Source organism: Macaca thibetana, chromosome 14 (genome assembly GCF_024542745.1).
Source record: "Macaca thibetana thibetana isolate TM-01 chromosome 14, ASM2454274v1, whole genome shotgun sequence".
Taxonomy (NCBI): domain Eukaryota; kingdom Metazoa; phylum Chordata; class Mammalia; order Primates; family Cercopithecidae; genus Macaca; species Macaca thibetana.
The window spans coordinates 94299424-94326636 of NC_065591.1; the positions used below are offsets into that span (position 1 = coordinate 94299424).

The window sequence follows — 27213 nt, forward strand, 5'->3', positions numbered from 1 at the left end:
CCACATGTTAGGAATGTTCTGTAACTTTCCGAGAAATAGTGACTTGAACTAAATACTAAACTACTACCAAGCCCCACGTGCATTTTTGGAAGTTTTTAGTCATTGGGAGCCATGGCATTTCTTTTCTCTGTATTACAAACTGTTACACTCACTTTCTTTGACTATTAACATTGGAACAGTAGACCTCCTGTTCTGTGACTGACTGGCAGGCAGAAATGACACGGACAGGAAATGGGAAATGGTTCAGGGTCTTGGAATTCCCCCGGCTGCCTAATTAAGTGGTTCGCTATTTGGAAGTTTTTAAAATATTTGCCCCTTGGAGTTCCCCAGAGAGAAGCAAGCATTGGATTCAATGGGCAAAGAGTGTCAACTTCAAAAGTCATTCGTTGGCTGTCATAGCACAAACATTTACTGCATGCCACTGTGTCTATGGCACTACTGGGGGAGTATGGCGGAGGGATACAAAAGGTCCATCACTAGTAAAAGCCAAGGGTTTTTGTTTACAAATTTTCTATTACCTAAGCGTTAAAAAAAAAAAAAAAAAAAAACCTTGGGCTTCTCTGTGGTTTATGTACAATTATATGTGCATGTACACCAATACACAGGCGGACGTATATATTTCATTTTATTGAAACATTCAGAAAATACTGGGAGTGAAGCCTGACTTGCAATACCGTTCCCGTTGCTGGCAATGAGCATCTGAAATAATGACACTTTTGTCTTTAGTGCATATGCACTGTTTGTCTCCAGAACAGAAAACCAAAAGTTTAAAAACAAGATAACCTAGTTGATTGTAAAACTCATCGAGTCAAAATTATTCATCAGATGCTTCCTACTTTCCAACGCTTCGCTTTTTTCGATTTGCACAGACAGCTGTTGAACGCTGATGCTACACAAACGGTTACAACTGTTTACTTGAGCAAAAAATGCCATCAGACTGACTCCATCCTCAAAATGCAGTCATCTCGACGGGGGAGGCATCACACTAGGGGAGCCTTGCCAGGGGCCAGACCATAACCCTGAGGTGACACAGGGTAGACGCGCAAAACCACCGGCGCCAGGGCGTTTCCGCAGGGTTTCCCAAGAGTCAAACGCAGCGGCTCACGGTTTGCCACGTCCCCCAGGAGAATGGTAGGCACAGAGAGAGAGGAAACGTGGAGGGGGCACAAACTGCAAGGTGAAGAAAACGAACAAACACCGAGTTGATACGGACAGTCCCCGTTCCCCTGAGGGCCGACCCCGCGACTCCCGATGGGCGTCCAGTTGCGCCGGGCGTCCCTGGGCCTCCCAGCGTCTTTCCCGGCGGTTAGTCGCCCCACGGCCGCAAGTGCGCTCGGTTCCGCTTTCCGGCCCCAGCCTCCCGGGCGCCCTCGCGCGGCTGCCAACGCGAGTCTCCGGCCGGGCGCGCTGACGTCATCGTGCGTCGGCGTGAGCCCGGATGGGGCGGCGGGCTTCGGGAGCGCCGGAGCTGACCCGAGCCGAGGCGGCCGTATCTGCTTGTCGGTACCGCGGCTTCCCGGCTCTGGGGAGGCCTGTAGGCTGCCGCGCAGCTTCCGTGTTTGCTGCGCCCGCACTGCGGTGAGTGCTGCTCCTTCCGGACTCGGGCGGCGCGGGGAGGGTGGGGACGCGCGGGCCCGCGGGGGCCCACTTCCCTGATGTGGCGGCCGGGCGAGGAAGGAAGGGGCCAGAGGCCCTTCGGCCAAGGGTCGAGGGTCGCCGGGGGCTCTCTGCTTTCTACTCTCGCCAAGGTTTTATTGGATTCGGAAGCCTAAACTTCAAGACTTGCAGTCAAAGCCGTTTTTAAAATATGACTTGTTTTCAAACCTCCTCTGGCCGCCGCCCACTCTTCTGGCCCTTGGACTTTGACCAAGATGTTTTCTCGCAGTTTTTGCAAGGTTTTAAACAGCCCTCGGCGTTCTTTTAATGTAATACATTGAAACGAAGATATTTCGGTGGCGGTGATATTTCATATTTCATAGTTGCCACTGCGCTCTGTCATTCCAGTAGTCTGTTGTGTATTGTGAGAAACAACTCTGGGTAATTATTGGGTAAATCCCATAGTTTCTATTCTTTTCCCTTCCATCCTATCCCCTGTCCAGCTGCAGTTTGCATAAAGAGAATGCTGCAGTACGGTGCTCGCAGATAAAAGTCTTTCGTTTAAAGATAGTATATAAAAAATCGCGTGTAATTAAAGCAATCATGCCAGTGGGCGTCAGGCCACTGTTTCACAGGCCGCTGTGTTAGGTTTTGTTTTCGGTTGTTTTCTACCGTCGTTGCTTTGAAATTGTAAGGGATTGGCAGAGTTTAAGGGTTTATATTAATGAACTCGTGGTACATTTTACTGCAGTTTTCCTAGTCGCGGAGAGACTTGATATTACAAACTAACGTTGCTGTCTGATTACTGCTGTACTGCTGTTGACAGGGTTTAGTGGAGTACCTTGTCGCTCTCTCTGCCTTTTTCACCAATGTTCCTTTGCCTCCAGCAGAGTGCCAAAGATACCTTTAGGTCAGAAAAGGGGAGGAGAGCAAGGACAAAATGTTTTCCTGTGTGAAAATTTCCATCTGTCTCTAAAGTTGTGCTTTTTAAAGACACGTATAGTTAGTGCTATGGGAGTATGTTGCATTTATTTATTTTAATTAAGAGCTTTTTCAGTTAGAAAGTTGTGACAAATTGCTGGAAATTAAGATGTGTTATCTAAAATGTAAATTATTCTTAGACTTTAGTGAATAAATTGAAGAGTATGTAAGTTCTATTTGGCATGCAAATACGGTTTTCTAAAATACCTTTTGTTTTTTCTTTTCAGATTTACAGCCCTGAAGAATCCTCCTCTCCCTATTTTCCCCTTGCAGTAATAAATCCCATTTTGGAGATCTCGAAGCTTTATAAAGGGATATAGTTTGAATTCTATGGAGTGTAATTTTGTGTATGAATTATATTTTTAAAACATTGAAGAGTTTTCAGAAAGAAGGCTAGTAGAGTTGATTACTGATACGTTATGCTAAGCAGTACTTTTTTGGTAATACAGTATTTTGTTAGGCCTTTCTGATAACACTAGAAAGGACAAGTTGTGTCTTGTGACAAATTGATTAATGTTTACAGCATGACTGATAATTATAGCTGAATAGCCCTTAAATGATGAACAGGTTATTTAGTTTTTAAATGCAGTGTGAAAAGTGTGCTGTGGAAATTTTATGGCTAACTAATTAAGTTTATGGAGAAAATACCTTCAGTTGATCAAGAATAATAAAGTGGTATACAAAGTTAGGAAGAAAGTCAACATGCTGCAGGAAATAGAAACAAATACAAATGATATTTAACAAAGATAGAAGAGTTTATAGTTTGTGAACTTTAAGCCAAATTCATTTGACATCAAACACTATAACAGGCACAGGTTCAACAAAGCTTGTGGGTGTTGACTTCCCCAAAAGTTGTCAGCTGAAGTAATATAGCCCGCTTATGTAAATACTATGGTGATAAGCTGTGTGAACTTAGCCTTTAAATAGTGTGACCATATGAAGATTTTAATTACTTTTGTTTATTGGAATAAAATGAGATTTTTTGGGGACATTATATTAAAGTGCTTATAGGGAAAGAAGCCTGCATGTAATTTTTTACCTTGTGGCATAATCAGTAATTGATCTGTTACCCAGGCTTCATAGCTTGTAACCAAATATAAATAAAAGGCATAATTTAGGTATTCTGTAGTTGCTTAGAATTTTGAGAATATAAATCTCTGTGAAAAATCAAGGAGTTTCAACATTTTCGAAAGGGCATCCACCTCTTCAGGGCTTTAGGTTAGTATTACTCAAGATTATGAACAAATAGCACTTAGATTACTTAAAAGAGTTACTACAACCCCAAAGACTTGTGTTCTAAGTAGTATCTTGGTAATTCAGAGAGAGACTCATCCTACCTGAATATAAACTGAGATAAATCCAGTAAAGAAAGTGTAGTGAATTCTACGTAAGAGTCTATCATTGATTTCTTTTTGTGGTAAAAATCTTATTTTGTGTGAAGAAATTTCATGTGACTGTTTTAGCTATCAAACAGTACTGTCACCTACTCATGCACAAAACTGCCTCCCAAAGACTTTTCCCAGGTCCCTCGTATCAAAACATTAAGAGTATAATGGAAGATAGCACGATCTTGTCAGATTGGACAAACAGCAACAAACAAAAAATGAAGTATGACTTTTCCTGTGAACTCTACAGAATGTCTACATATTCAACTTTCCCCACCGGCGTTCCTGTCTCAGAAAGGAGTCTTGCTCGTGCTGGTTTTTATTATACTGGTGTGAATGACAAGGTCAAATGCTTCTGTTGTGGCCTGATGCTGGATAACTGGAAACTAGGAGACAGTCCTATTGAAAAGCATAAACAACTATATCCTAGCTGTAGCTTTATTCAGAATCTGGTTTCAGCTACTCTGGGATCCACCTCTAAGAATACTTCTCCAATGAGAAACAGTTTTGCACATTCATTATCTCCCACCTTGGAACATAGTAGCTTGTTCAGTGGTTCTTACTCTAGCCTTTCACCAAACCCTCTTAATTCTAGAGCACTTGAAGACTTCTCTCCATCGAGGACTAACCCCTACAGTTATGCAATGAGTACTGAAGAAGCCCGATTTCTTACCTACCATATGTGGCCATTAACTTTTTTGTCACCATCAGAATTGGCAAGAGCTGGTTTTTATTATATAGGACCTGGAGATAGGGTAGCCTGCTTTGCCTGTGGTGGGAAGCTCAGTAACTGGGAACCAAAGGATGATGCTATGTCAGAACACCGGAGGCATTTTCCCAACTGTCCATTTTTGGAAAATTCTCTAGAAACGCTGAGGTTTAGCATTTCAAATCTGAGCATGCAGACACATGCAGCTCGAATGAGAACGTTTATGTACTGGCCATCCAGTGTTCCAGTTCAGCCTGAGCAGCTTGCAAGTGCTGGTTTTTATTATGTGGGTAAGAAGCAAATAACTACATTTTATCATTTTATTTTGATTTACATATTAGAACATAATGTGTTTTCAATATTTAGTCTTTTTTTTTTTCTTGAAGGTCGCAATGATGATGTCAAATGCTTTTGTTGTGATGGCGGCTTGAGGTGTTGGGAATCTGGAGATGATCCATGGGTAGAACATGCCAAGTGGTTTCCAAGGTAATTGTTTTGAAAAAGGTATTTGTACAAAAAACTCTGTGCTTAAAAGAAGTAGGCATGCTTACATGATTTAGTTTACCGTTAAATTATAACAAAGCCTCTTTTGTGCCGCTGGGGAATTATCCTTCTAAAAGATCACATTTTAACTTTAATTGTTTTGTTGAAAAATATTATGCAGTCTTCTGTGTACTTTTGTAAGTCAGTTACAAGTATAGCCATACATTTTATTTATTGCCCGTCTTCTTTTAAACAGTACTTAAGGATTACAAAGACATATAAAATAGATTAAAAAGAAGTTAGAAAAAGGTAAGAACGGGAAAACAAGAAGGGACATAGAATGGATGCAGGAATAAGGCAAATGTAAAAATGCATATATTAAGAGCATATCTTGGCTGGGTGCGGTGGCTCACACCTGTAATCCCAGCACTTTGGGAGGCCAAGACAGGTGGACCACCTGAGGTCAGGAGTTCAAGACCAGCCTGACCAACATGGTGAAACCCTGTATCTACTAAAAATACAAAAACTGGCTGGGCATGGTGGCACACGGCTGTAGTCCCAGCTTCTCGGGAGGCTGAGGCAGGAGAATCGGTTGAGCCCAGGAGGTGGAGGCTGCAGTGAGCCAGGATCATGCCACTGCACTCCAGCCTGGGTAACAGCGAGACTCCATCTCAAAAAAAAAAAAAAAAAAAAAAAGCATATCTGACTGCCCATTTTAATTGTAATTGTAAGTTTTTTTTTCTGTACAATTTTCTTTTTTTATAATCTGTCATTTACCTCTTTTTAGCCACTTTATCTCTAGCAGTGTTTTTTTATTATAGCCTAGAAAGAATTTAGGGGCAGTGTTATTAGTAGAAATAAAATTAGAGATTAATTGTGTTTGTAATTGAGTAGCTGTGTGAACTGAGACATCATTTGTAAAATGAGGAGGGGTTGGCCTGGATAATTTTTTTTAAATAGTGATAAAATAGGCATAACATAACATTTACAATCTTAACCATTTTTAAGTGTAGAGTTCTGTGTCATTAAGTACATTCATACTGTTCTGCGATCACACCGCTATCCATCTCCAGAATCTTTGCATCTTCCCAAACTGAAACTGTCTACCCATCAAGTACTAATTCCCCATTCCCCTTTCCCCAGCATCCTGGCAACCACCATTCTACTTCTTTTTTTGTTTGTTTTTTTGTGGTGGAGTCTTGCTCTGTCATCCAGGCTGGAGTGCAGTGACATGATCTTGGCTCACTGCAACCTCCACCTCCCAGGTTCAAGCGATTCTCCTGCCTCAGGCTCCTGAGTAGCTGGGATTACAGGTGCCCGCCACCACACCTGGCTAATTTTTTTGTATTTTTAGTAGAGACGGTTTTTAGTAGAGACCCAGTTTCACCATGTTGGCCAGGCCGATCTTGAACTCCTGACCTCAAGCGATCTGCTCACCTCTGCCTCGGAAACTGCTGGGATTACAGGTGCCCGCCACCACACCTGGCTAATTTTTTTGTATTTTTAGTAGAGACGGTTTTTAGTAGAGACCCAGTTTCACCATGTTGGCCAGGCCGATCTTGAACTCCTGACCTCAAGCGATCTGCTCACCTCTGCCTCGGAAAGTCCTGGGATTACAGGTGTGAGCCACCGCTCCCTGCTCCACCATTCTGTTTCTGTCTCTATGAATTCGACTACTCTAGGCACCACATATAAGTGGAATCATACATATAGATTATGTTTTTACCTGTGAGTGTCTTTCACAATAATGAAGAATCTCTTGAACCCCTTCAGGAAATTAAAAACATATTTTTGTCATTTTGTGTGATATATGATGAAAAAGAAACTTGAAGTAAATACTTCATTATGGATCACTACATTGTTAAAAGTTGTATTTTAAAGTTATATCATTAATAGTCATATCAAGATAAATTTTGACTTTTTTACACTTTGAAAAATGACTATTACGTTTAAAATTAAAACGCATGTTTTATCAGACTTTTAAATGACTTAATTATGTTGGGCTCTATGGGATTGTATACATTTAATTTGAAATTTAATTCATGTTATGGTATCAAAGACAAAAACAGCTTCCAAATTCCAGTGTTGGAACTGCTACATTTTGTACTTTATGAAACAAAATTAAAATCTTTATTTTTGTAACTTGTGTTTTGTTTTAAATGATTAAATAAGGGAGAAGATGTAGGGGTGCATTTTGTAAATGCTTCTCTGAAAACAACACATTCTTTTTTCCTTTTTTAAATTTTTTTGAGACAGAGTCTCATTTTATCACCTATCACTGCTGGAGTGCAGTGGCAAGATGGCAGTTCACTGCAACCTCTTCCTCCTGGGTTCAAGCCTCAGCCCCCCAAGTAGCTGGAATCATAGGCACGCACCACCATGCTCAGTAGTTTTTGTATTTTTAGTAGAGACGGAGTTTCGCTATGTTGGCCAGCCTGGTCTCAAACTCCTGACCTCAAGTGATCTGCCCTCTTTGGCCTCCCAAAGTGCTGGGCTTACAGACCTGAGCCACTGAGCCTGGCCCACATTTCAATTGGGAATAATTTTTAATCTCCATAAATCAATCACCTTATGTAGTAACTTTCTTTTTTTTTTGGTGAGAACTTTTAAAAGATGCTCTCTTCGCAAATTTCAGGTATAGGGTCCAGTATTATTAGCTGTAGTCACCGTGTGCTATACATTAGATCCTCAGAAAGTTTGTGTCCTTTGACCAGCATCTTCCCATTTCACCCACCCCCTTGTCCCTGGCCACCAGCATTCTACTCTCTGTTTCTATGGTTTTGGATACCATATAGTATAGTTGTCCCTTGGTATGCTTGGGGGATTGGTTCTAGGATGTATACCAAAATTCGCATATACTGAAGTCCTGAAGTTGACTCTGCAGAACCTGTGCATCCAAAAGTCAGCCCTCCAAATATGTGGGTTTCACATCTGCAGATACGATCTGCATTTTGTTGAGAAAAATCTGTGTGTAAGTGGACACGTGCAGTTCAAACCTGTGTTGTTCAAGGACCAGTTGTATTTGTCTTTCTCTGGCTTGTTTCACTTGGCATAATGCCTTCTGGGTTTATTCATATTGCAGATGGCAGGATTTTATGTATTTGTTTTTTTTTGACGGAGGCTCTCTCTGTCGCCCAGGCTGGAGTGCAGTGGCGCCATTTTGGCTCACTGCGGTCTCTACCTCCTGGCCTCAAGCGATTCTCCTGCCTCTGCCTCTTGAGTAGCTGGCATTATAGGCACCTGCCATCATGCCCGGCTAATTACTCTATTATTGTAGAGATGGGGTTTCACCATGTTGGCCAGGCTGGTCTCAAACTCCTGACCTCAAGTGAGGACGTGGATGGGATTACAGGCATGAACCACCACGCCTGGCCAGGCTCATCCCCCATTCATCCCTCAGTAGACACTTAAGTTGTTTCCATATAGCTGCTTGAACATGAGAGTAGAGATATCTTTTTGAGATACTGATTTCATTTCCTTAAGATATGTACACAGGAGTGGGATTGCTAGATCATATGCTAGTTCTATTTTTAGTTTTTTGAACAGCCTCTATGCTGTTTTCCATAATGACTGTACTAAGTTGCCAGCAATGGTCAGGGGTTCCCTTTTCTTCACATGTTTGCCAACATTTGTTACTTCTTGTCTGTTTGATAATAAAGCATCATTACAGGTGGGAGGTGATGTTTCATTTTGGTTTTAGTTTGTATTTCCCTGATGATTAGTGATATTGAACACCTTTTCATGTACCTGTTGGCCATTTGTATATCTTTGGGAAAATTTCTATTCAGGTCCTTTGCCCATTTTTTTAACCTGAATTATATGTTATTTTTTTGCCTTTGAGTTGTATAAATTCCTTATATATTTTAGATATTAACTCCTTATCAAATGTATAATTTGCAAATATTTTCTCCCATTCTCTAGGTTACCTTTTTATTTTGTTGATTGTTTCCTTTGCTGAGCAGAAGCTTTTTAGCTTGATGTAGTCCCAGTTTATTTTTATTTTGGTTGCCTATGCTTTTGGTGTCATATCCACATCATTGCCAAGACCACTGCCAAGGAGCTTTTTAGCCTACATTTTCTTAAAGGAGTTTTATGGTTTCTGGATTTATGTTTAGTCTTTAATCCATTTCTGGTTAATTTTTGTAGGTGGTGTAAGATAGAGGTCTGGTTTTATTGTTTTACATGTGGATATCCAGCTTTCCCAATACTGTTTGTTAAAGAGACTATCATTTCAACATGGTGTGTTCTTTGTGCCCTTGTCAGAGATTAGTTGACTGTATATGTGGATTTATTTCTGGGCTCTCTGTTCTGTTGGTATATGTCTTTGTTTTTATGCTAGTATCATATTGTTTTGATTACTGTAGCTTTGTAATATAGCTTGCAATCAGGAAGTATGATGCCTCGTTTTTTTTGTTTTTTTTGTTTTTTTGTTTTTCCTCAAGATTGCTTAGGCTATTCTGGGCCTTAAGTTCCATACAAATTTTATGATTGGTTTTTCCATTTCTGTGAAAAAAAGTCATTGGAATTTTGATAGGGATTATATTGAACCTGTAGATTGTTATAGGTAGTATGTACATTTTAACAATATTCTGTTAATTCAAGAACACAAGATTTTTAAAAAATTTATTTCTGTCATTTTCAGTTTCCTTTTTCAGTGTCATTTGTTTTTCATTGTATTTCTCTTTTACCTCCTTGGTTAAATTTATTCTTAAGTGTTTTATTATTTTGGTGCTATTGTACATGGGATTACTTTCTTGAGTTCTCTTTCACATAGTTCATTGTTAGTACTGACTTTTGTAAGTTGGTTTTGTATCCTGCAACTTCTGGATGGTTTATTAGTTTTAAATGTTTTTGGTGGCATCTTTAGGGTTTTCTATATATAAGATTATGTCATCTGCAGACAGAGACAGTTTGACTTCTTCCAGTCTGATTTGGATTCCTTTTTCTTTTTCTTGCTTAATTGCTCTGGCTAACTGTTCCAGTATTATGTTGAATAGAAGTGGCAAGAGTAAGCACCCTTGTCTTGTTCCTCATGTTAGTGGAAAAGCTGAAAGCTTTTTTTTTTTTTTTTTTTTTTCCTCTTGAGACGGAGTCTTGCTCTGTTGCCCAGGCTAGAATGCAGTGGTGTGATCTCAGCTCATTGCAACCTCCGCCTCCCGGGTTCAAGTGACTCTTCTGCCCCAGCCTCCTGAGTAGCTGGGATTACAGGTGTGTGCCACTGCACCTGGCTAATTTTTGTACTTTTAGTAGAGACGATGTTTCACCATGTTGGCCAGGCTGGTCTCTAACTCCTGACCTCATGATCCACCCGCCTCAGCCTCCCAAAGTGCTGGGATTAGAGGTGTGAGCCACCGCGCCCAGCCAGCTTTCAGATTTTTCATTACCGAGTATGATATTAACTGTGCACTTGTGGTCCTTATGTTGAAGTATATTCCTTCTATAGCTAAATTAGTGAGAATTTTTATCCTGAAAGGGTATTGAATTTTGTCAAATGCTTTTTCTGTGTCTGTTGAGATGATTATATGATTTTGTTTGTTTGTTTGTTTTTTGAGATTGAGTGTTGGTGTGTTGCCCGGGCTGGAGTGCAGTGGTGCAATCTCAGCTCACTGCAACCTCTGCCTCCTGGGTTCAAGTGATTCTCCTGCCTCAGCCTCCCGAGTAGGTGGGACTACAGGTGCATGCCACCACACCCAGCTGATTTTTTTATTTTTTGTAGTGATGGGGCTGGTCTCAAACTCCTGACCTCAGGTGATCCACCCACTTTGGCCTCCCAAACTGTTGGAATTACAGGTGTGAGCCCCTTCACCCGGCTGATTATGTGATTTTTATCCTTCATTTTGTCAATGTGTGGTATCACATTTATTGATTTGCATGTGTCATACCATCCTTGCATCCCAGGTATAAATCTCACTTGATCTTGATATATGATTCTTCTAGTATGCTGCTGAATTCAGTTTGCTAGTATTTGTTGAGGATTTTCGCGTCTGTGCTCATCAGGGCTATTGGCTTGTAATTTTCTTTTCTTTTGTTGTCCTGGTATGGCTTTGGTGTCAGAGTAATGCTTGGCTTGGTAAAATGAGTTTGGAAGTATTCCCCCTCCTCCTCCCCCGCTACTCCCTCTTCCCTCCCTTTTCCTCCTCCCTCTTCCCTCCCTTTTCCTCCTCCTTCTTCCTCCTCCTCCTCCCTTTTCTTTCTTCTTCATCCTCCTTTCTTCTTCTTCCTTCCTTCTTTTCTCCTCCTCCTCCTCTTCTTTCTTCTCCTCCTCCTCTCTTTCTTCTTCTTGGTAGAATTGTGCTGTGAAGTCATCTATTCCCTGGGCTTTTCTTTGTCAGAAGATTTATGATTACTGATTCAATCTTCTTACTAGTTGTAAGTCTTTTCAGATCTTCTATTTCGTCCTTATTTTAGTCTTGGTAAGTTACAGGTTTCTAAGAATGTATCCATTTCTTCTAGGTTATCCAGTTTTTTGGTGAATAATTGTTCATGGTAGTCTCTTATGATCATTTGCATTTCTGTGTTATCAATGGTAACGTCTCTTGGTTTTGATTTTATTTATTTTAGTCTTCCTTTTTACTAGTCGAGCTAAAGCTTTGTTGATTTTACTTATCTTTTCAAAATCTAGCTCTTAGTTTTAGTCATCTTTTCTATTGTTTTTGTAGTCTTCGTTTCTTTTCTGATTTTTATTTTCTTCTGCTTTTTGTAGTTCCTTTAGATGTAAAGTTACATTGTTTATTTTTAAGATTTTTTTTAATGTAGGCAATTATTGCTATAAACTTGCCTTTTAGAACTGCATTTGTTCTATACATTTTGCTGTGTCATGTTTCAATTTTAATACTTCTTCAGATTTTTTAAATTTTCTTTTTGATTTCTTCTTTGACCCATTGATTATTCAGGAGTATTTTGTTCAGTTTCCACATAGTTGTCAGCTTTCCAGCTTTCATTCTGTTACTGATTTCTGGTTACATACCATTGTGGTCTGAAAAGATACTTGATAGGATTTCAGTCTTCATCAGTTTGTTGAGTCTGGTTTTGCGACCTGCTACATGATCTACCCTGGATAATTTTTCATGTGTGCTTAAGAAGAATGTGTATTATCTGCTGTTTGATGGAATGTTCTGTATAAAGGTTGAGTATCTCTAGTCCAAAATCTAAAATGTTCCAAAATTTAGAACTTTTTGAATATCAACATGATGCTCAAAGGAAATGCTCTTTGAAACATTTTTGGTTTTGCATTTTTCGATTAGGATGCTCAGCTGGTAAACATAAGGCAGATATTCCCAAATCCAAAAAAATCTAAAATTCAAAACACTTTTAGTCCCAAGTATTTTAGATAAGGAATACTCAACCTGTATGTATGTTAGGTCCATTAGATCCAATGTATAGTCGAAGTCCAATATTTTCTTACTTATTTTCTGCCTGGATGACCCATCCATTATTGAAAGTAGGGTTTTTGAAGTCGTCTACTATAATTGTGTTCCTATCTATTAATGTCTTCAGATCTGTTATATTTTCTCTATATATTTAGGTGGTCTGATGTTGAGTGCATATATATATTTACAGTCATTATATCCTCTTGTGGAATTGGCCCCTTTCTCATTATATAATTACTTTCTCTGACTCTTTTTACAGTTTTTGATGTAAAGTCTGTCCTATCTGATAGAACTATAGCTTCCTCTGCTCTATTTTGGTTTCCATTTGTATGGAATATCTTTTTTCTCATACACATGCATGTGCTTAAAGGTGAATTGAGTCTCTTGTAGACAACCTGTAGTTGAATCTTGTTTTCTTTATCCATTCATCTGCTCTTTATCTTTTGATAGGAGAATTTAACCCATTTACATTCAAGGTAGTTATTGATGGGTAAAGACTACTGTCATTTTGTAATTGTTTTCTGGTTGTTTGGCAGATTCTTTGTTTCTTCCTCTCTTGCTGTCTTCCTTTGTGTTTAGATGATTTTCTGTGGTGGTATGCTTTGATTCCTTTATATCTTTTGTGCATCTACTATTGGTTTCTACTTTGTGGCTATCATGAGGCTTACATAGAACATCTTATAGTTAGTTATAGTAGTCTATTTCAAGCACTAACAATTTAATTTCAATTGCATAAAAAAACTGTACTCTTACTCAGACCTTCCTGCATATATTTTATGTTTTTGATGTCATTATTTACATCGTTTTATATTGTATATTCATGAAAGAAATATTGAAGCTATAGTTTTTAATACTTTTTTTTAAAAAACCTGTATTTTAGAATTAAGTAATTTACACATGGTTATTATAAATTTAGAATATTCTTAATTTGATTAGATATGTATCTTACCAGTGAGTTTTATACTTTCATATGTTTCCATGTTGCTAATTAGTGTCCTTTCGTTTCAGTTTGAAGAACTCTTCAGCATTTCTTGTAAGGCGCATCTAGTGGTGATAAACTCCCTCAGCTTTTGCTTGTCTGGGACTGTTTACATCTCTTTCATTTCTGAAGGACAGCTTTGCTGGGATACATATTCTTGTCTGGCAGTTTTTTCTTTCAGCACTTTGAATATATCCAACTCTCTCCTGGCCTACAAGGTTTTTGCAGAGAAATCCACTTATGGTCTTATAGTGATTCCCTTGTAGAAAATGAGTTTCTTTTCTGTTACAGTTTTTAAATTCTCTTTCATCTTCTATTTTTGACAGTTTCATTATAATGTGTGTCAGTGAAATCTTTTTTGGGTTGAATCTTTACGAGGTCCTTTGAACTTCCTGTACCTGGACATCTTATCTTTCCCTAGGTTTATGAAGTTTTCAGCCATTGTTTTTTTAAAATCATCTTTCTGCCCTTTCTCTCTTTTCCTTCTTGAATTCTCGAGTTTGTTTTTTGTTTTCTTGGTATTTTTTTAGATGGTGTCTTGGTGGCATGATCTCAGCTCACTGCAGCCTCCACCTCCCAGGTTCAAGGAATTCTCTTGCCTCAGCCTCCCACCTAGCTGGGACTACAGGTGCGCACCACCATACCTTGCTAATTTTTATATTTTTAGTAGAGACAGGGTTTTGCCATGTTGGTCAGGCTGGTCTTGAACCCCTGACCTCATGTGATCCACCGCCTCGACCTCCCAAAGTGCTAGGATTACATGTGTGAGCCATTGTTCCTGGCCTTGAATTCTTAAAATGCAAATATTGTTTTGCTTGATGGTGTCCTATAATTCAGATAGGCTTTCTCCACTTTTCTTTTTTCTTTTTTCTTTTTTTTTCCTCTGACTAGATCATTTCAGATGACCTGCCTTTGAGTTCACAGATTCTTTCTTCTGCTTAATCAGGTCTGCTGTTGATGCTCTCTATTGCATTTTTTTTTGTTGTTATATTCTTCAGCTCCTGAATGTGTTTCTTTTTATTATTCCTATCTCTGTTGAATTTCTCATTTGTTTGTATATATTTTTTTATTTCATTATCTGTGTTCTTTTGTAGCTCACTGAGTTTGCTTGAAACAATTATTTTGAATTCTTTATCTGTTAGTTGATAGATCTCCCTTTCTTTGGGGGTGGTTATGGAAAATTACTGTGTTTCTTTGGTAATGTGATGTTTCTTTTTTTTTTTTCTTTCTGTTTCTTGTGGCCTTCTGTTGTTATCTGTGTATTTGATGGAATAATTACTTTCAGACATTACAGATTAGTTTTTTTTTTTGAGCAAAGACATTTGCCTGTGGGTGAGTGTGAGGGTGCCAGCCAGTAGGTGTGGTAGTTCTGGCTCTGTGGAAGGCCCAGCATTGTAAACTCCATGTAGCTCTGTTACCCCAGATCATTGTCAGTGAGGATTGCAGGGGTCCTCAACATCCAAGGCTGCAGGTATCCATACCAGCAGCAAGGTTTTTTTGGTGGCAGAGGCTGCTGGGGACCTCTTGATCACTTTTTCTCCCATGGGAGACATCGTGGCCAAGGGGATTCTTTTTGGCGCAGGTTCTGGCTTTGGGCTTTGTTGTGTTGGTGTTGGTGGCAGCACTGATGTCTCTGATGGCATGGACACCTGTGGGGCAGCTACAGAGCCAAGGTTTGGAGTGCAAGTGCCTGCAGAAAGACAGCGGGTCTGGGGTTCAGGATGTTGACTAGCCTGCAGCAGTGGTGCTTCTAGTGCCTCAGATGTGGGTGCACATAGAGCAGCCTTTGAGTTGGGTGTGGAGTGCAGGTGTGCAGAGCAGCCAGAGAGCTGGGATCTGGAAAGTGTATGATTTTACATGCAAGTACACGTGGACCACCTGTGGCTCTGGGGTCTGGGGGTGAGGGGCTGCACTGTCTCTGGGCAGTGCAAGAGCTGCTTTTTTTCAGGGTGAGGAGTGCGGTAGTGTCTCCCTCTCCAGGGCGTTCACAGCAGTGCTGGGTGCTGGTTACCTTAATGGTGAAAGCTCTCAGTGTCCTCTGCAGAGTAGGCTACTGCAGTTGGCATCAATGAACACTATAGGGTCCTTCACTGTGAAACCTGCAGGAAGTCTGTGGCTATCCTGAGGGTTATTGGGGTCTCCAGGGACCTACTCTGGGGAGGAGCCTAGCAGTCTTTGCCACTGAGGACTGTGATGGCACTCACCACATGACTGATACAGATAGCCCTCACCCCTTGTTCTTAGCCGTCTCCAGATGTCTCTGCTAAGCAGATCTCCCAGCAGTCCTTTCTGTGTGGTTATTCTCTCTCTTTTTTTTTTTTTTTTTTTTCCTCCTCACTGTATTGCTGTAGGCTGATTGGGCTATTGAGTTCTTCCAGAGCTGTATTTGTTTGTGGATAGCTGTCTCTTTATTGTTGTTTGTGGGTGGAAGAAGGCTGGTGTCTCCTAGTCTGCCGTCTTGCTGATGTCACTCTTGCAAACTTTCTTCGAGTGTTGTGGCTTTTCATTTTTTAACATCTTTTGAAGAGCAGATATTTTCAATGTTGATGATGTCAGTTTATCAATTTTATCTTTTGTAGAAGATGTTTTTGGTCTTTTGTCTAATAATTCTTTACCTAATGTAAAGACAAAAGTATTTTTCTCCTGTACTTTTTCCTAGAAGTTTTATTATTTTAGGTTTTATATTTAGGTATATAATCTATTTTTACTTTTATTTTTGCTATTTTTGCGTATAATATGGGCATAGGTCAGAGTTTTTTGTTTTTTAAATACGTATATCCTGTTGTAGAGTATCATTTGTTGAAGAAACAAAAGGAGTAGAATGGATATAGATGGTATGTGAACTTCTTGGAACATCTTCAAGAAGCCCTATCAGTTTAAAAACAAATATTTGAGAAACACTGTCACATTATATATAGATAAAAATATTTGATTCCATATTTTTTGGAGGGAAGGTAGTGGATTGTGGCTCAAATGTAATGGAAGAGTGAACATTGAAGAAAGATGAGCAGTTATATTGTGAAAGATCATGTTGTAGGAATACTAAGTTAATAGTATCTGAAACTGTTAAGTAGTTCACTTTAAGCACAAAATAAATTGTGTATAATAGTGTTTTTTGGGAGTCAACTTGTTCCCCTTTGTAGGTGCAGACGCTTTTCTTTTTGTTGTTGTTGTGTTAATGGATTGAATTAGAAAATACCATGATATATAACACACAGTAAGATGTATATTGTTTTATGATAATTTTGTTCCCGTTAGATATGTATGTGTTCTGGGTTGTGATGTAAAATGTTTTTACTGTGGGGTACAATGAAAGATTTGAAAGCCATTTTTTCTAGAATGGTCAGGTTATATTGATATGGAACAATTTTAAAAAATAATTTTCCTCATATGTTTTAGGTGTGAGTTCTTGATACGAATGAAAGGTCAAGAGTTTGTTGATGAGATTCAAGGTAGATATCCTCATCTTCTTGAACAGGTAAATATATTTTTAAAATTAACAACTTTGAATTCTGCTTTATAATAAAAATACTATTAGATTGGTGCAAAAGTAATCATGGTTTTTGCCATTGAAAATCATGGCCAAAACCGTGACCACTTTTGTACCAACCTGTATTAGAAGTTATACTTATTTCTCTTTTATTAATTGTAGGTACATATTTTCATTGATGTTAATGACAACTTTGATTTTTACTTTCGTAATCAACTTGATTGTTTAGGGCTTTTTAAAAAGATTGTTGTTTGTTTTTACTATTTTGAAAAATCATTTATGCTGCCACTGTACAAATTTGTGATGGGATTAGAGAAGGAGCTTTAGTGTCTCTTTGCTGTTTTCCAGAAAAACAAACAAAAAATAACTTGTTAGGCTCTGAGACCCTTTGAGAGTAACCCAGTTAAAATCTTATTTTCCTAATGGAATGAGAAACCACTGATACATTTTTCTACTTTCCTGAAACTAGAGAAATACTTGAATTCTAATTTGGGATAACATGAAATTTAAGGAAATCTATGTGATTAGGGTGAAAGAAAGCAAAGTAAAGCTCATAAATCACTCAGTTCTCAATAGAATATATACATATACTTAACATAAACTTACTTTAGTGTTGTTCCTTTCAGATTGTTGGGGATATCTGATTTTACCTATTAACTTTTCTCTTGTTTCATAGCTGTTGTCAACTTCGGATACTACTGGAGACGAAAATGCTGACCCACCAAGTATGTATGAAATAATTTTAAGTATAGAGTGTAAATTTTTATAAGAATTTTAGGAATAGGCTAGGTGCAGTGGCTCATGCCTGTAATCCCAACACTTTGAGAGGCCGAGGTTGGCAGATCACCTGAGGTCAGGAGTTCGAGACCAGCCTGGCCAACATAGTAAACCCCATCTCTACTAAAAATACAAAAATTAGCTGGGCGTGATGCGCCTGTAGTCTCAGCTACTCGGGAGGCTGAGGCAGGAGAATTGCTTGAACCCAGGAGGCGGAGGTTGCAGTGAACTGAGATTGTGCCATTGCACTTCAGCCTGGGCGACAGAGTGAGACTCGGTCTCCAAAAAAACAAATGTAGGAATGAAAGTATGTACTTTTTAAAAGAGTTTCTGAAGCCATAGGGAAAAATACTGGGAAGTCAGCTAATAAATATTTTATATATATATATTTTATATATATATGCTTACACACTAGTTTTTGTTCTAGTGCTATACTTACCACTTTTAGTGCTGACATTCCAACTGGAGAAATGAGACATAAGCAAAAGAAAAACAACAGATAGCTTGAAGCAATGCCAAATAAGCGGTGCAAATAATAAGCCCCCCAGAAAAGAAAAGGTTGCTGTGAGCTAGCATGATTTGGAAAAGCAGTTCACATATGATTTACGAATTGGACTAGATGTTAGGTATTTAAGTCAGGTATGTTGTATTTCAACGCAAGGGCAGGAAATAGTATAGCTTTTGATTAGAGCTTAATGTTAGCCACATCTGCCAGTTTATGTAATATACATATGTTATGGTGTCTAAAATGGCTAAGGTAATAATCCACTGTTTTATGTACCAAGGGCCGTTCTGTTTGTGGCACAGCATTTCAAGAAAGATACTGGTAGATTTGTTAACTGGACCAGAGAAAGGTGACCAAGATGTATGAATCTTAGAAACCATGGCTCAGGAGGACTGGATGAAGGATTTGGTAGTATTTGACTGGGAAATAGGAAGGAGAGTACCTGGGTACATGACAGCTATCTCTTGTGTAATGGACCTAGAAAAGATAGATAGCAGTGTGGGCTGTTCTTAAAATTTTTAACCACTGCTGTCAAGTAGGCTCCCCTGAAGTTCTACCATAGTTCCTAATAAAATCACTTTGTCAATCTTTAAATGACTGTTTCTTGTTTTCTTTCTTGGTAATTTTCTAACACTCTCTTCCCACCTTGTCAGTTTATAACCTTGCTTCCCTAAGAAAATAGAATCCAAAAGAGAGCTGCTTTATTGCCTCACCAGCAAAACCACAAGGCTACATAATTTATCCTTGTACTTTTCTTTCTGTTCGTTCATAAGAGATGAATTGTCCTTTCCCTTTTCTAAGGCCAGTACTTCCACTTGTCCTCTGTATTCCATCCCCTGCTGCCAACTTAAGAAGGTTACTTTGGCAGTGACATACCCTTTCTCTCGAGTCTTCAATTTTTCCATCTCTCCTGAATCATTCATGTTAGCATATAAACATAATGTACTTTTGCTAATCCTAGGAAAACTTCCATGAACCAATGTCCCCATTCAGCTATTATCTTATTACTCTGCTTCCCTTTACAACAAAATACCTAGGAAGATTTATCTATGCTTACTCTGTTTTACTTTCTCACCTTTCATTCTTTCTCTTGTTCTGTTGGAACTGTTCTTGTCATGGTAACCAAGGACTGCCATGTTAGCAAATCCACCACTTGACCTGTTAACCAGCATTTGATAATCATTGGGTGCTTTGTCTTTCTTTTTTCTTTTTTTGAAACAAGGTCTCACTTTGTCACCTAGGCTGTAGTGTAGTGGTGCCATCATGGCTCACTGTAGCCTTAACTTCCCTGGCTCAGGTGATCCTCTCACCTCAGCCCCCCGAGTAGCTGGGACTACAGGCATGCACCACCACGTTCAGCTAATTGTGTCTGTGTGTGTGTGTGTGTGTGTGTGTGTTTTGTAGATGCAGGGTTTCACCATGTTGCCCAGGCTAGTCTCAAACTCTTGAACTTAAGCAATCTGCCTGCCTCGGCCTCCCATAGTGCTGGGATTACAGGCATGAGCCACTGCACTTGGCCTCATCTTTCTTAAGACACGTTTTTTGCTTGACTAATCAGATCCCATACCCTTGGTTTTCTGTTTCCCTGGTTGATCCTGAACAATTTCCTTTGTTGGCTGCTCCTTTTTCAAACTTTAAAATGATGGAGTACCCCTCAAAGCTCAGCTTATTTCTACATTTCCTGAGCCCCAAGCTGGAATGTCCAGCTGAGTGTTTAAATCTCTACTTGGCTGTAACAGACATCGTAGAGTTAATAGGACCAAACCAGAAATTTTCTCCCCCATTCTTCATTCATCAGATTTGTTCCTTCTTTGATCTTCCCCATCTCAGTTAATGGTACTCATTTCTTAGCATTAAAAGTTGGCTCAAGATAGGTATCATCCCTGATTCCTCTCCTTCCTTTAGTTTTTATATTTAATCTATTAAAGTCTTTTCATTTCTGTCTTCATAACATATGCCAAATCTGACTACATCTCACTGTCTCCACCACTATTAACCTAATCCAAACTACCGTCATCTGTGTCTAACATCCTAACAAGTCTTCCTGATTCCAGATTACCCCATTAAAGTACATCTCCACAGAAGATACCTTATTAAAAATATGATTTGCAGATACTTAAAAAAAAAACAGGTTGAAAAAAGACCTGCATCCAACTTTAACATCTTGCTTTTTCAAAACAATTTAAATTTGTTATGTATGAGAAAGAAATGGAATACAGCTCAAGAAAGAGCTTATTATGCTAAAATTCTCTGATTGGCATAAATCAGGGAACCTCAGCCAAAAATAAATATGTAGAAAAAAGCTGCAGTCAGTGGTTCTCAACTAGAAGCAATTGAGAGGGGTAGAAAAGGAGGGTTGGTTTCGAAATTACTGGAGGACTGCTACCAGCACTTAGTGGATGTGAAACAAGCATGTTGTTCTGTAACATGTGAGACAGTCCTAAGAGTTCCATTGAGAAATAATGCAGGTGACTAACATTCCCAAATACCTGATGCCATTTCTTCAGCTTGTCTTTCCTTCTCCTCTTCTCTTTTTTCATCTTCAGCATTAAGAAGTCATCTTCTGAAACACAAGTCAAGTTTTATCAATTGCATGCTTAAAACACTCCTGGAATAGTCTACCAAAATTAGAATAAAATATAAACTCTTAGGAAGGCTCTGCTCATCTGGGCATTGTCCTCTTTTACCTTCTGCCACCTTCTTTCTGTTTCTTGATCATGTCAAGCTTTTCACTTAATTTAAGGCTTTTACACTTGCTATTCTCTTTGCTTAGAAGACTTCTTTGACATATTTCCATAGCTTACTCCTTCCCCCCCCGAGTATTAATAATTGCACATGTAATAGATGTATACATTCTTCATAAGGGAAAGAAAAAGAACTAAATGCTGTAGGCAATGCCAAATTTCCCTCTGATGCTTACATACAGTTCTGTTTCTAACTTCTAACACCCAGAGCTCAGTAACATGGACTAGATTTATACCAGTTTAGTTCATTTGTATATTTTTAAATATTTTTACAGTAGTCCAGCATATATTGTATTTTATTTATCCATTCCCTATTGAGAGCTATGTTGTTTTCTGGGTTTTTTTTTTTCCTGCTGTAAATATTGCTGTAACGATCCTCTCATGTGTCTCTTACCTTGAACATTAAGTATTTCCTTAAGGGATGCACTTAAAAGTGAAATAGAGCTCATTCCTTGTTATTTAAGTCTTTGTTCTGGTGCCGTTTCTCCAAACAGGGATTCCACGCATATTTGAACAAGAGAGCACATTGTTGACATTGTATATTTATATGTTTGTTATAACAGTTTCACAGAAGATGGCAGTAGTATCTTGAAGAATTATGTCTTTTTGTATTTTTTTCATTAAAGTATCATATGGGCTAGCATTGACTGTTAGCAGAAAATGCTTCCCTGACTACCCTATCTAAAATGTCTTCCTGCTTCCCAGTTTCTTTTAATGACCTTACACTACTTTTTTCTTCAGAGCATCTGTCACTGCCTAAAATCATATTGCTTTAATTACTTCTTAAGCCATACTTTTTCACTACGTCTTCTGGGTGAACTGATCTTCTATTTTGCTATACTTCCTATTTTTGTTTGTTATTCTCTCTACTTCAGCTATCCACTTGTCTAGACCCTGTCCATCCTTCAAGTCCAAACTCTAATGCCACTTTTCCATGAAGTCTTTGTGATTTTCCCCCACTTTCCTGGCTGGAGAAGATTATTTCTCACTTCTAAGTTTGTGTAGCATTTTGGTTTCCAGAAATGACTATACATCAGAATCATTTGGGGAAATATTTAAAAGATACAGATTGCTAATTCTTATCCTTAGATAATCTTTCATTAAGTAGGTCTAGGATGTAGCCAGAGAGGTGGGTTTTGTGAAGAGTATAGCATATTAATTGTATTCTCATTTGACCATTATGAAGTTCAGACTTTTATTGGAGTTATAGGTAATTGATGCATATAGCTCATCTCCTTTACCAGAATATGAGAGTAAAGGATGAATAAAGATTGTGCTGTGATACTTTTTTCCATAGGTTTATGTTTGTGGAATTTAATATTAGCATGTGTCTTTTCAAATAGTTATTCATTTTGGACCCGGAGAAAGTTCTTCAGAAGATGCCGTCATGATGAATACACCTGTGGTTAAATCTGCCTTGGAAATGGGCTTTAGTAGAGACCTGGTAAAACAAACAGTTCAAAGTAAAATCCTGACAACTGGAGAGAACTACAAAACAGTTAATGATATTGTATCAGCACTTCTTAATGCTGAAGATGAAAAAAGAGAAGAGGAGAAGGAAAGACAAGCTGAAGAAATGGCATCAGGTATTTGGGAATGTTAGTCACCTGCATTATTTCTCAATGGAACTCTTAGGACTGTCTCACATGTTACAGAACAACATGCTTGTTTCACATCCACTAAGTGCTGGTAGCAGTCCTCCAGTAATTTCGAAACCATCCCTCCTTTTCTACCCCTCTCTATTGCTTCTAGTTGAGAACCACTGACTGCAGCTTTTTTCTACATATTTATTTTTGGCTGAGGTTCCCTGATTTATGCCAATCAGAGAATTTTAGCATAATAAGCTCTTCCTTGAGCTGTATTCCATTTCTTTCTCATACATAACAAATTTAAATTGTTTTGAAAAAGCAAGATATTAAAGTTGGATGCAGGTCTTTTTTCAACCTGTTTTTTAAGTTTCTTCAAATCATATTTTTAATATGATATTTTACTCCCTAATCCTTGCTAAATGGTCCGCATACAAAAAATAGAACTTACAATAAAATTCTGGGGCTTGATGAGAACCACCTGCCCAATCCAAGGATAACAGGAAAACTAATTTTTGTATTCGTCCAGACAGTGTTAAGTTTCGGCCCCCCAAAACAAGTATTTTGAGTAATCATTTATTCCTTCAATAAATATTTATTGACCATGAGCCCCAGTGCCAAATACTGTGCCTAATCATGGTGGTTGCTCTCAAGGAGTATATACGCTAGCTGGCGAGACTAGTGTGCAGAAAACAGGGTTAAAGGGCCAGCAGAGAGGCGAAGGTTGCATATGTATTGGAGTATTGGGTTGGAAGATGCTTTCTTTTTAAGCTTGTAAGTAAAGATAGGAAATAACTTAAGAGTACATTATTGGCCGGGCGCGGTGGGTCAAGCCTGTAATCCCAGCACTTTGGGAGGCCGAGACGGGTGGATCACGAGGTCAGGAGATCAAGACCATCGTGGCTAACACGGTGAAACCCCGTCTCTACTAAAAAATACAAAAAACTAGCCGGGCGAGGTGGCGGGCCCCTGTAGTCCCAGCTACTTGGGAGGCTGAGGCAGGAGAATGGCGTGAACCCGGCAGGCAGAGCTTGCAGTGAGCTGAGATCCGGCCACTGCACTCCAGCCTGGGCGACAGAGCGAGACTCCGTCTCAAAAAAAAAAAAAGGGGGTACATTATTGCACGACCATGTAGCAAAATGTTTAAAGTCTGGATTTCTACATTGAAACAGATTTGTGTTTAAATTGCAGCTCCAGGCCGGGCACGGTGGCTCACGCCTGTAATCCCAGCACTTTGGGAGGCCGAGACGGGCGGATCACGAGGTCAGGAAATCGAAACCATCCTGGCTAACACGGTGAAACCCCGTCTCTACTAAAAATACAAAAAATTAGCCGGACGTGGTGGCAGGCGCCTGTAGTCCCAGCTACTCGAGAGGCTGAGGCAGAGCTTGCAGGGAGCCGAGATTGCGCCATTGCACTCCAGCCTGGGGGACAGAGCAAGACTGTCTCAAAAAAAAAAAAAAAATTCCAACTCCATCAGTTACTAGCTTGGCTATTTATTCAACCAGACATCTGCTTTCTTATCTGTAAAATGGGGATAATAATAGTATGAATCCCATAAGGTTGCTGTTGGAATTAAATGAGATATTGCAAATAAAACACTTTAACACAGCTCCTAGCACATCAATTTATTTCTTTATTTATATATATATTTTTATCCATTAGGTAGATTGACTTGGGAAGTGGGAGGGACTTGGTGAAAGAAAGGGCCTAAGGAAGGTCAATTTAAGGATTGTTAAGTAGTAATGAAATCCAGCTAAGGTTATATGAAATTACTGTCACCTTAGATTTATGACTTTCTCATACTTTGTGTGGGTCGGAAGATAGTACTGAATTACAGATTTGGCAGTGTTAATAGGGGAAAGGCCAAGTAAGGAATATGGAAGATGAGTTAAGGGTGCTAATACAGAGAACCTCATTGAAACACCTGACTGCTACCTAGATTGGAATAGGAGATTTGAAGCAAAGCCTGGAGACAGCCTTGTGCAGGTAGAATTGGGAATGACGTGGAGATCTTGAAAAGGTGAAGAACAAATTTGTTAGCAGTGAGAGGAATTATTTCAGTAGAAGAAAAAGTTGTGGTCACAGAATGGAATTTTATAGTTTTGAGAGTATTAGAGCAGTTCACTTCTAGAAAGATGTAAAAGGGGAAAGAAGATAGACTTCTGTTTTTATAATTTATTTCTCATTAAACTGGTACTTTGTAGAGATGTACTTTTAAAATTTTTTTGAAAGTCTGAAAATAGACAATTAAATTTTTTAATGATTCAGATACCAAAAGAAGGAACTACCATATTCCATAAATATAAATTAACTATGGAGTTTTATGGGATGCAATATTGAAGGAAAAACGTTGACTTTTAATAAAAAGGTCAGGCTTCATTCTTACGTAGTTTTTCTTAAAATTGCTATAAACATAGATATTTATAAAATAATAATGGTAGTTAACTGTGTACCACATATTGTGCCAGATGCTTTACATGTATTATTCAATCCTCACAACTCTGAGGAAGGTACCATTATGTATATTTTACAGATGAGGAAACTGAGGTGTATGGGGAAAGATGAGGAGGCATAGCTAGTGAGTGAGCCTAGCCAACTGGAACGTAGGTCTGTTTTGACTTCACAGCTCAAACCTTACAATACTACAATACCGCGTCTTAAATATGGGGTGTTGAAAAGAACAGTCGTCTAGGATACCTGGTTCTGCAGCTTATTCTTTCTGTGATCTTGGACAGGCCACTCATTCTTATCTGAGTCTTTTTTCTCCCTATGTGAAAATGAGAGCCAGTGATACTTCCCTTGTTTAATTGACAGGATCACTGTATCAAATGAGACAAATTACTATGAAAGTGCTTACAAAAGTAAAGTGATATAATGGAAATATAACTCAGTATTATTATATAGGGTGGGGGAAATTATTACTGTCTTCTAAAAATCTCTTACTTGCAACAAAATAAAAGCAGAGTTCTAGGACATGTAAACATGTAGACTTAAAAATTACAGAACCAGAGACTTCCTCTGGAAGTTTACCAAACAACAAACTTTCAAATGCAAACAAGTTACTTTGTTCTTTTTTGAACTTTAGTGCCTAAATTGTTTGTAGGGTTGGTTATTAGTGACTATATGAGTATAGTTAAAGGAGTTTAAATTCTAATGGATTTCTTTTTCTTTTTTTAATGAAGATGATTTGTCATTAATTCGGAAGAATAGAATGGCTCTCTTTCAACAGTTGACGTGTGTGCTTCCTATTTTGGATAATCTTTTAAAGGCCAATGTAATTAATAAACAGGAACATGATATTATTAAACAAAAAACACAGATACCTTTACAAGCGAGAGAACTGATTGATACCGTTTTGGTTAAAGGAAATGCTGCAGCCAACATCTTCAAAAACTGTCTAAAAGAAATTGACTCTACATTGTATAAGAACTTATTTGGTGAGTTTGTTGAGAAAATTATTTTAGAAATTCTTAGGACTGGCTAGACACGGTGGCTCAGTTTTGTAGAGTGATGCTTTTTATATGTTTTCTTTCCTCAGTGGATAAGAATATGAAGTATATTCCAACAGAAGATGTTTCAGGTAAAACAAAGATTTAAAACCAACATGAATTATTACTCTTTTTTTTTTAATGGGGAATGAAGTGGAAGCAGTTTTACTAAAGTAATTTTTTGTTATTAGGTCTGTCACTGGAAGAACAATTGAGGAGGTTGCAAGAAGAACGAACTTGTAAAGTGTGTATGGACAAAGAAGTTTCTATTGTATTTATTCCTTGTGGTCATCTGGTAGTATGCCAGGAATGTGCCCCTTCTCTAAGAAAATGCCCTATTTGCAGGGGTATAATCAAGGGTACTGTTCGTACATTTCTGTCTTAAAGAAAAATAGGCTATATTTTAACATGTATAAAAAAAAGTCTTTAAAATATTGTTGAACACTTGAAGCCATCTGAAGTAAAAAGGGAATTATTAGTTTTTCAATTAGTGACATTCATGTTCTAGTCTGCTTTGGTACTAATAATCTTGTTTCTGAAAAGATGGTATCATATATTTAATCTTAATCTGTTTATTTACAAGGGAAGATTTATGTTTGGTGAACTATATTGGTATGTATGTGTGGACCTAAGAGGAACTAAGGGAGTAGTGTCACTGCTTGTTATGTATCATTTCAGGAGTTACTGGATTTGGTATTCTTTCAGAAAGAATACTTTCTTTGAATACTAAATTACAGTGTAGATTAAAAGAACTGGAAACCAGAAACTCTGGAGTTCATCAGAGTTAATGGTGCCGAATTGTCTTTGGTGCTTTTCACTTGTGTTTTAAAATATCCTTATTATTTTCTCTTATTTCTCCCCCTAGTTTGTGAGAAACATCTCAATAAAGTGCTTTAAAAAGATTGTGTTACCAGAATATTTTTTCTGTCCTGATTTAAAAAGTAATTTTCATGTGTCTTCATTGTACTCAAATGCCAGCTATTAAGTAAAAAATTGCATTCATGAGAAATTATTGTTTTAAAAATAATGTTATCTGTGAAATTTCTTTAGATGACAGTCTCTTGTTGCTTTGTATGTTATAGATACAATGTTGGATGAAAAATGAATCCAACGTTAA

General features: G+C 38.4%; 1 protein-coding gene across 2 annotated transcripts; it reads left to right on the forward strand.

Moving 5' to 3' along the window:
- Positions 1-613: 613 nt before the first annotated feature.
- BIRC2 (baculoviral IAP repeat containing 2) lies at positions 614-26998 on the forward strand. Of its 2 annotated transcripts, none has more exons than XM_050758259.1 (9): positions 614-1578; positions 2805-4961; positions 5058-5157; positions 16903-16981; positions 17670-17718; positions 22363-22605; positions 25791-26045; positions 26147-26188; positions 26288-26998. In XM_050758259.1, exons 2-9 carry the CDS (start codon positions 4067-4069, stop codon positions 26479-26481), a joined length of 1857 nt encoding a protein of 618 aa, XP_050614216.1. In that variant the 5' UTR covers positions 614-1578; positions 2805-4066; the 3' UTR covers positions 26482-26998. The 2 variants fall into 2 exon arrangements, with proteins under 2 accessions (XP_050614216.1, XP_050614217.1); XM_050758260.1 differs by lacking the exon at positions 614-1578 and adding an exon at positions 1667-2037.
- Positions 26999-27213: the final 215 nt, after the last annotated feature.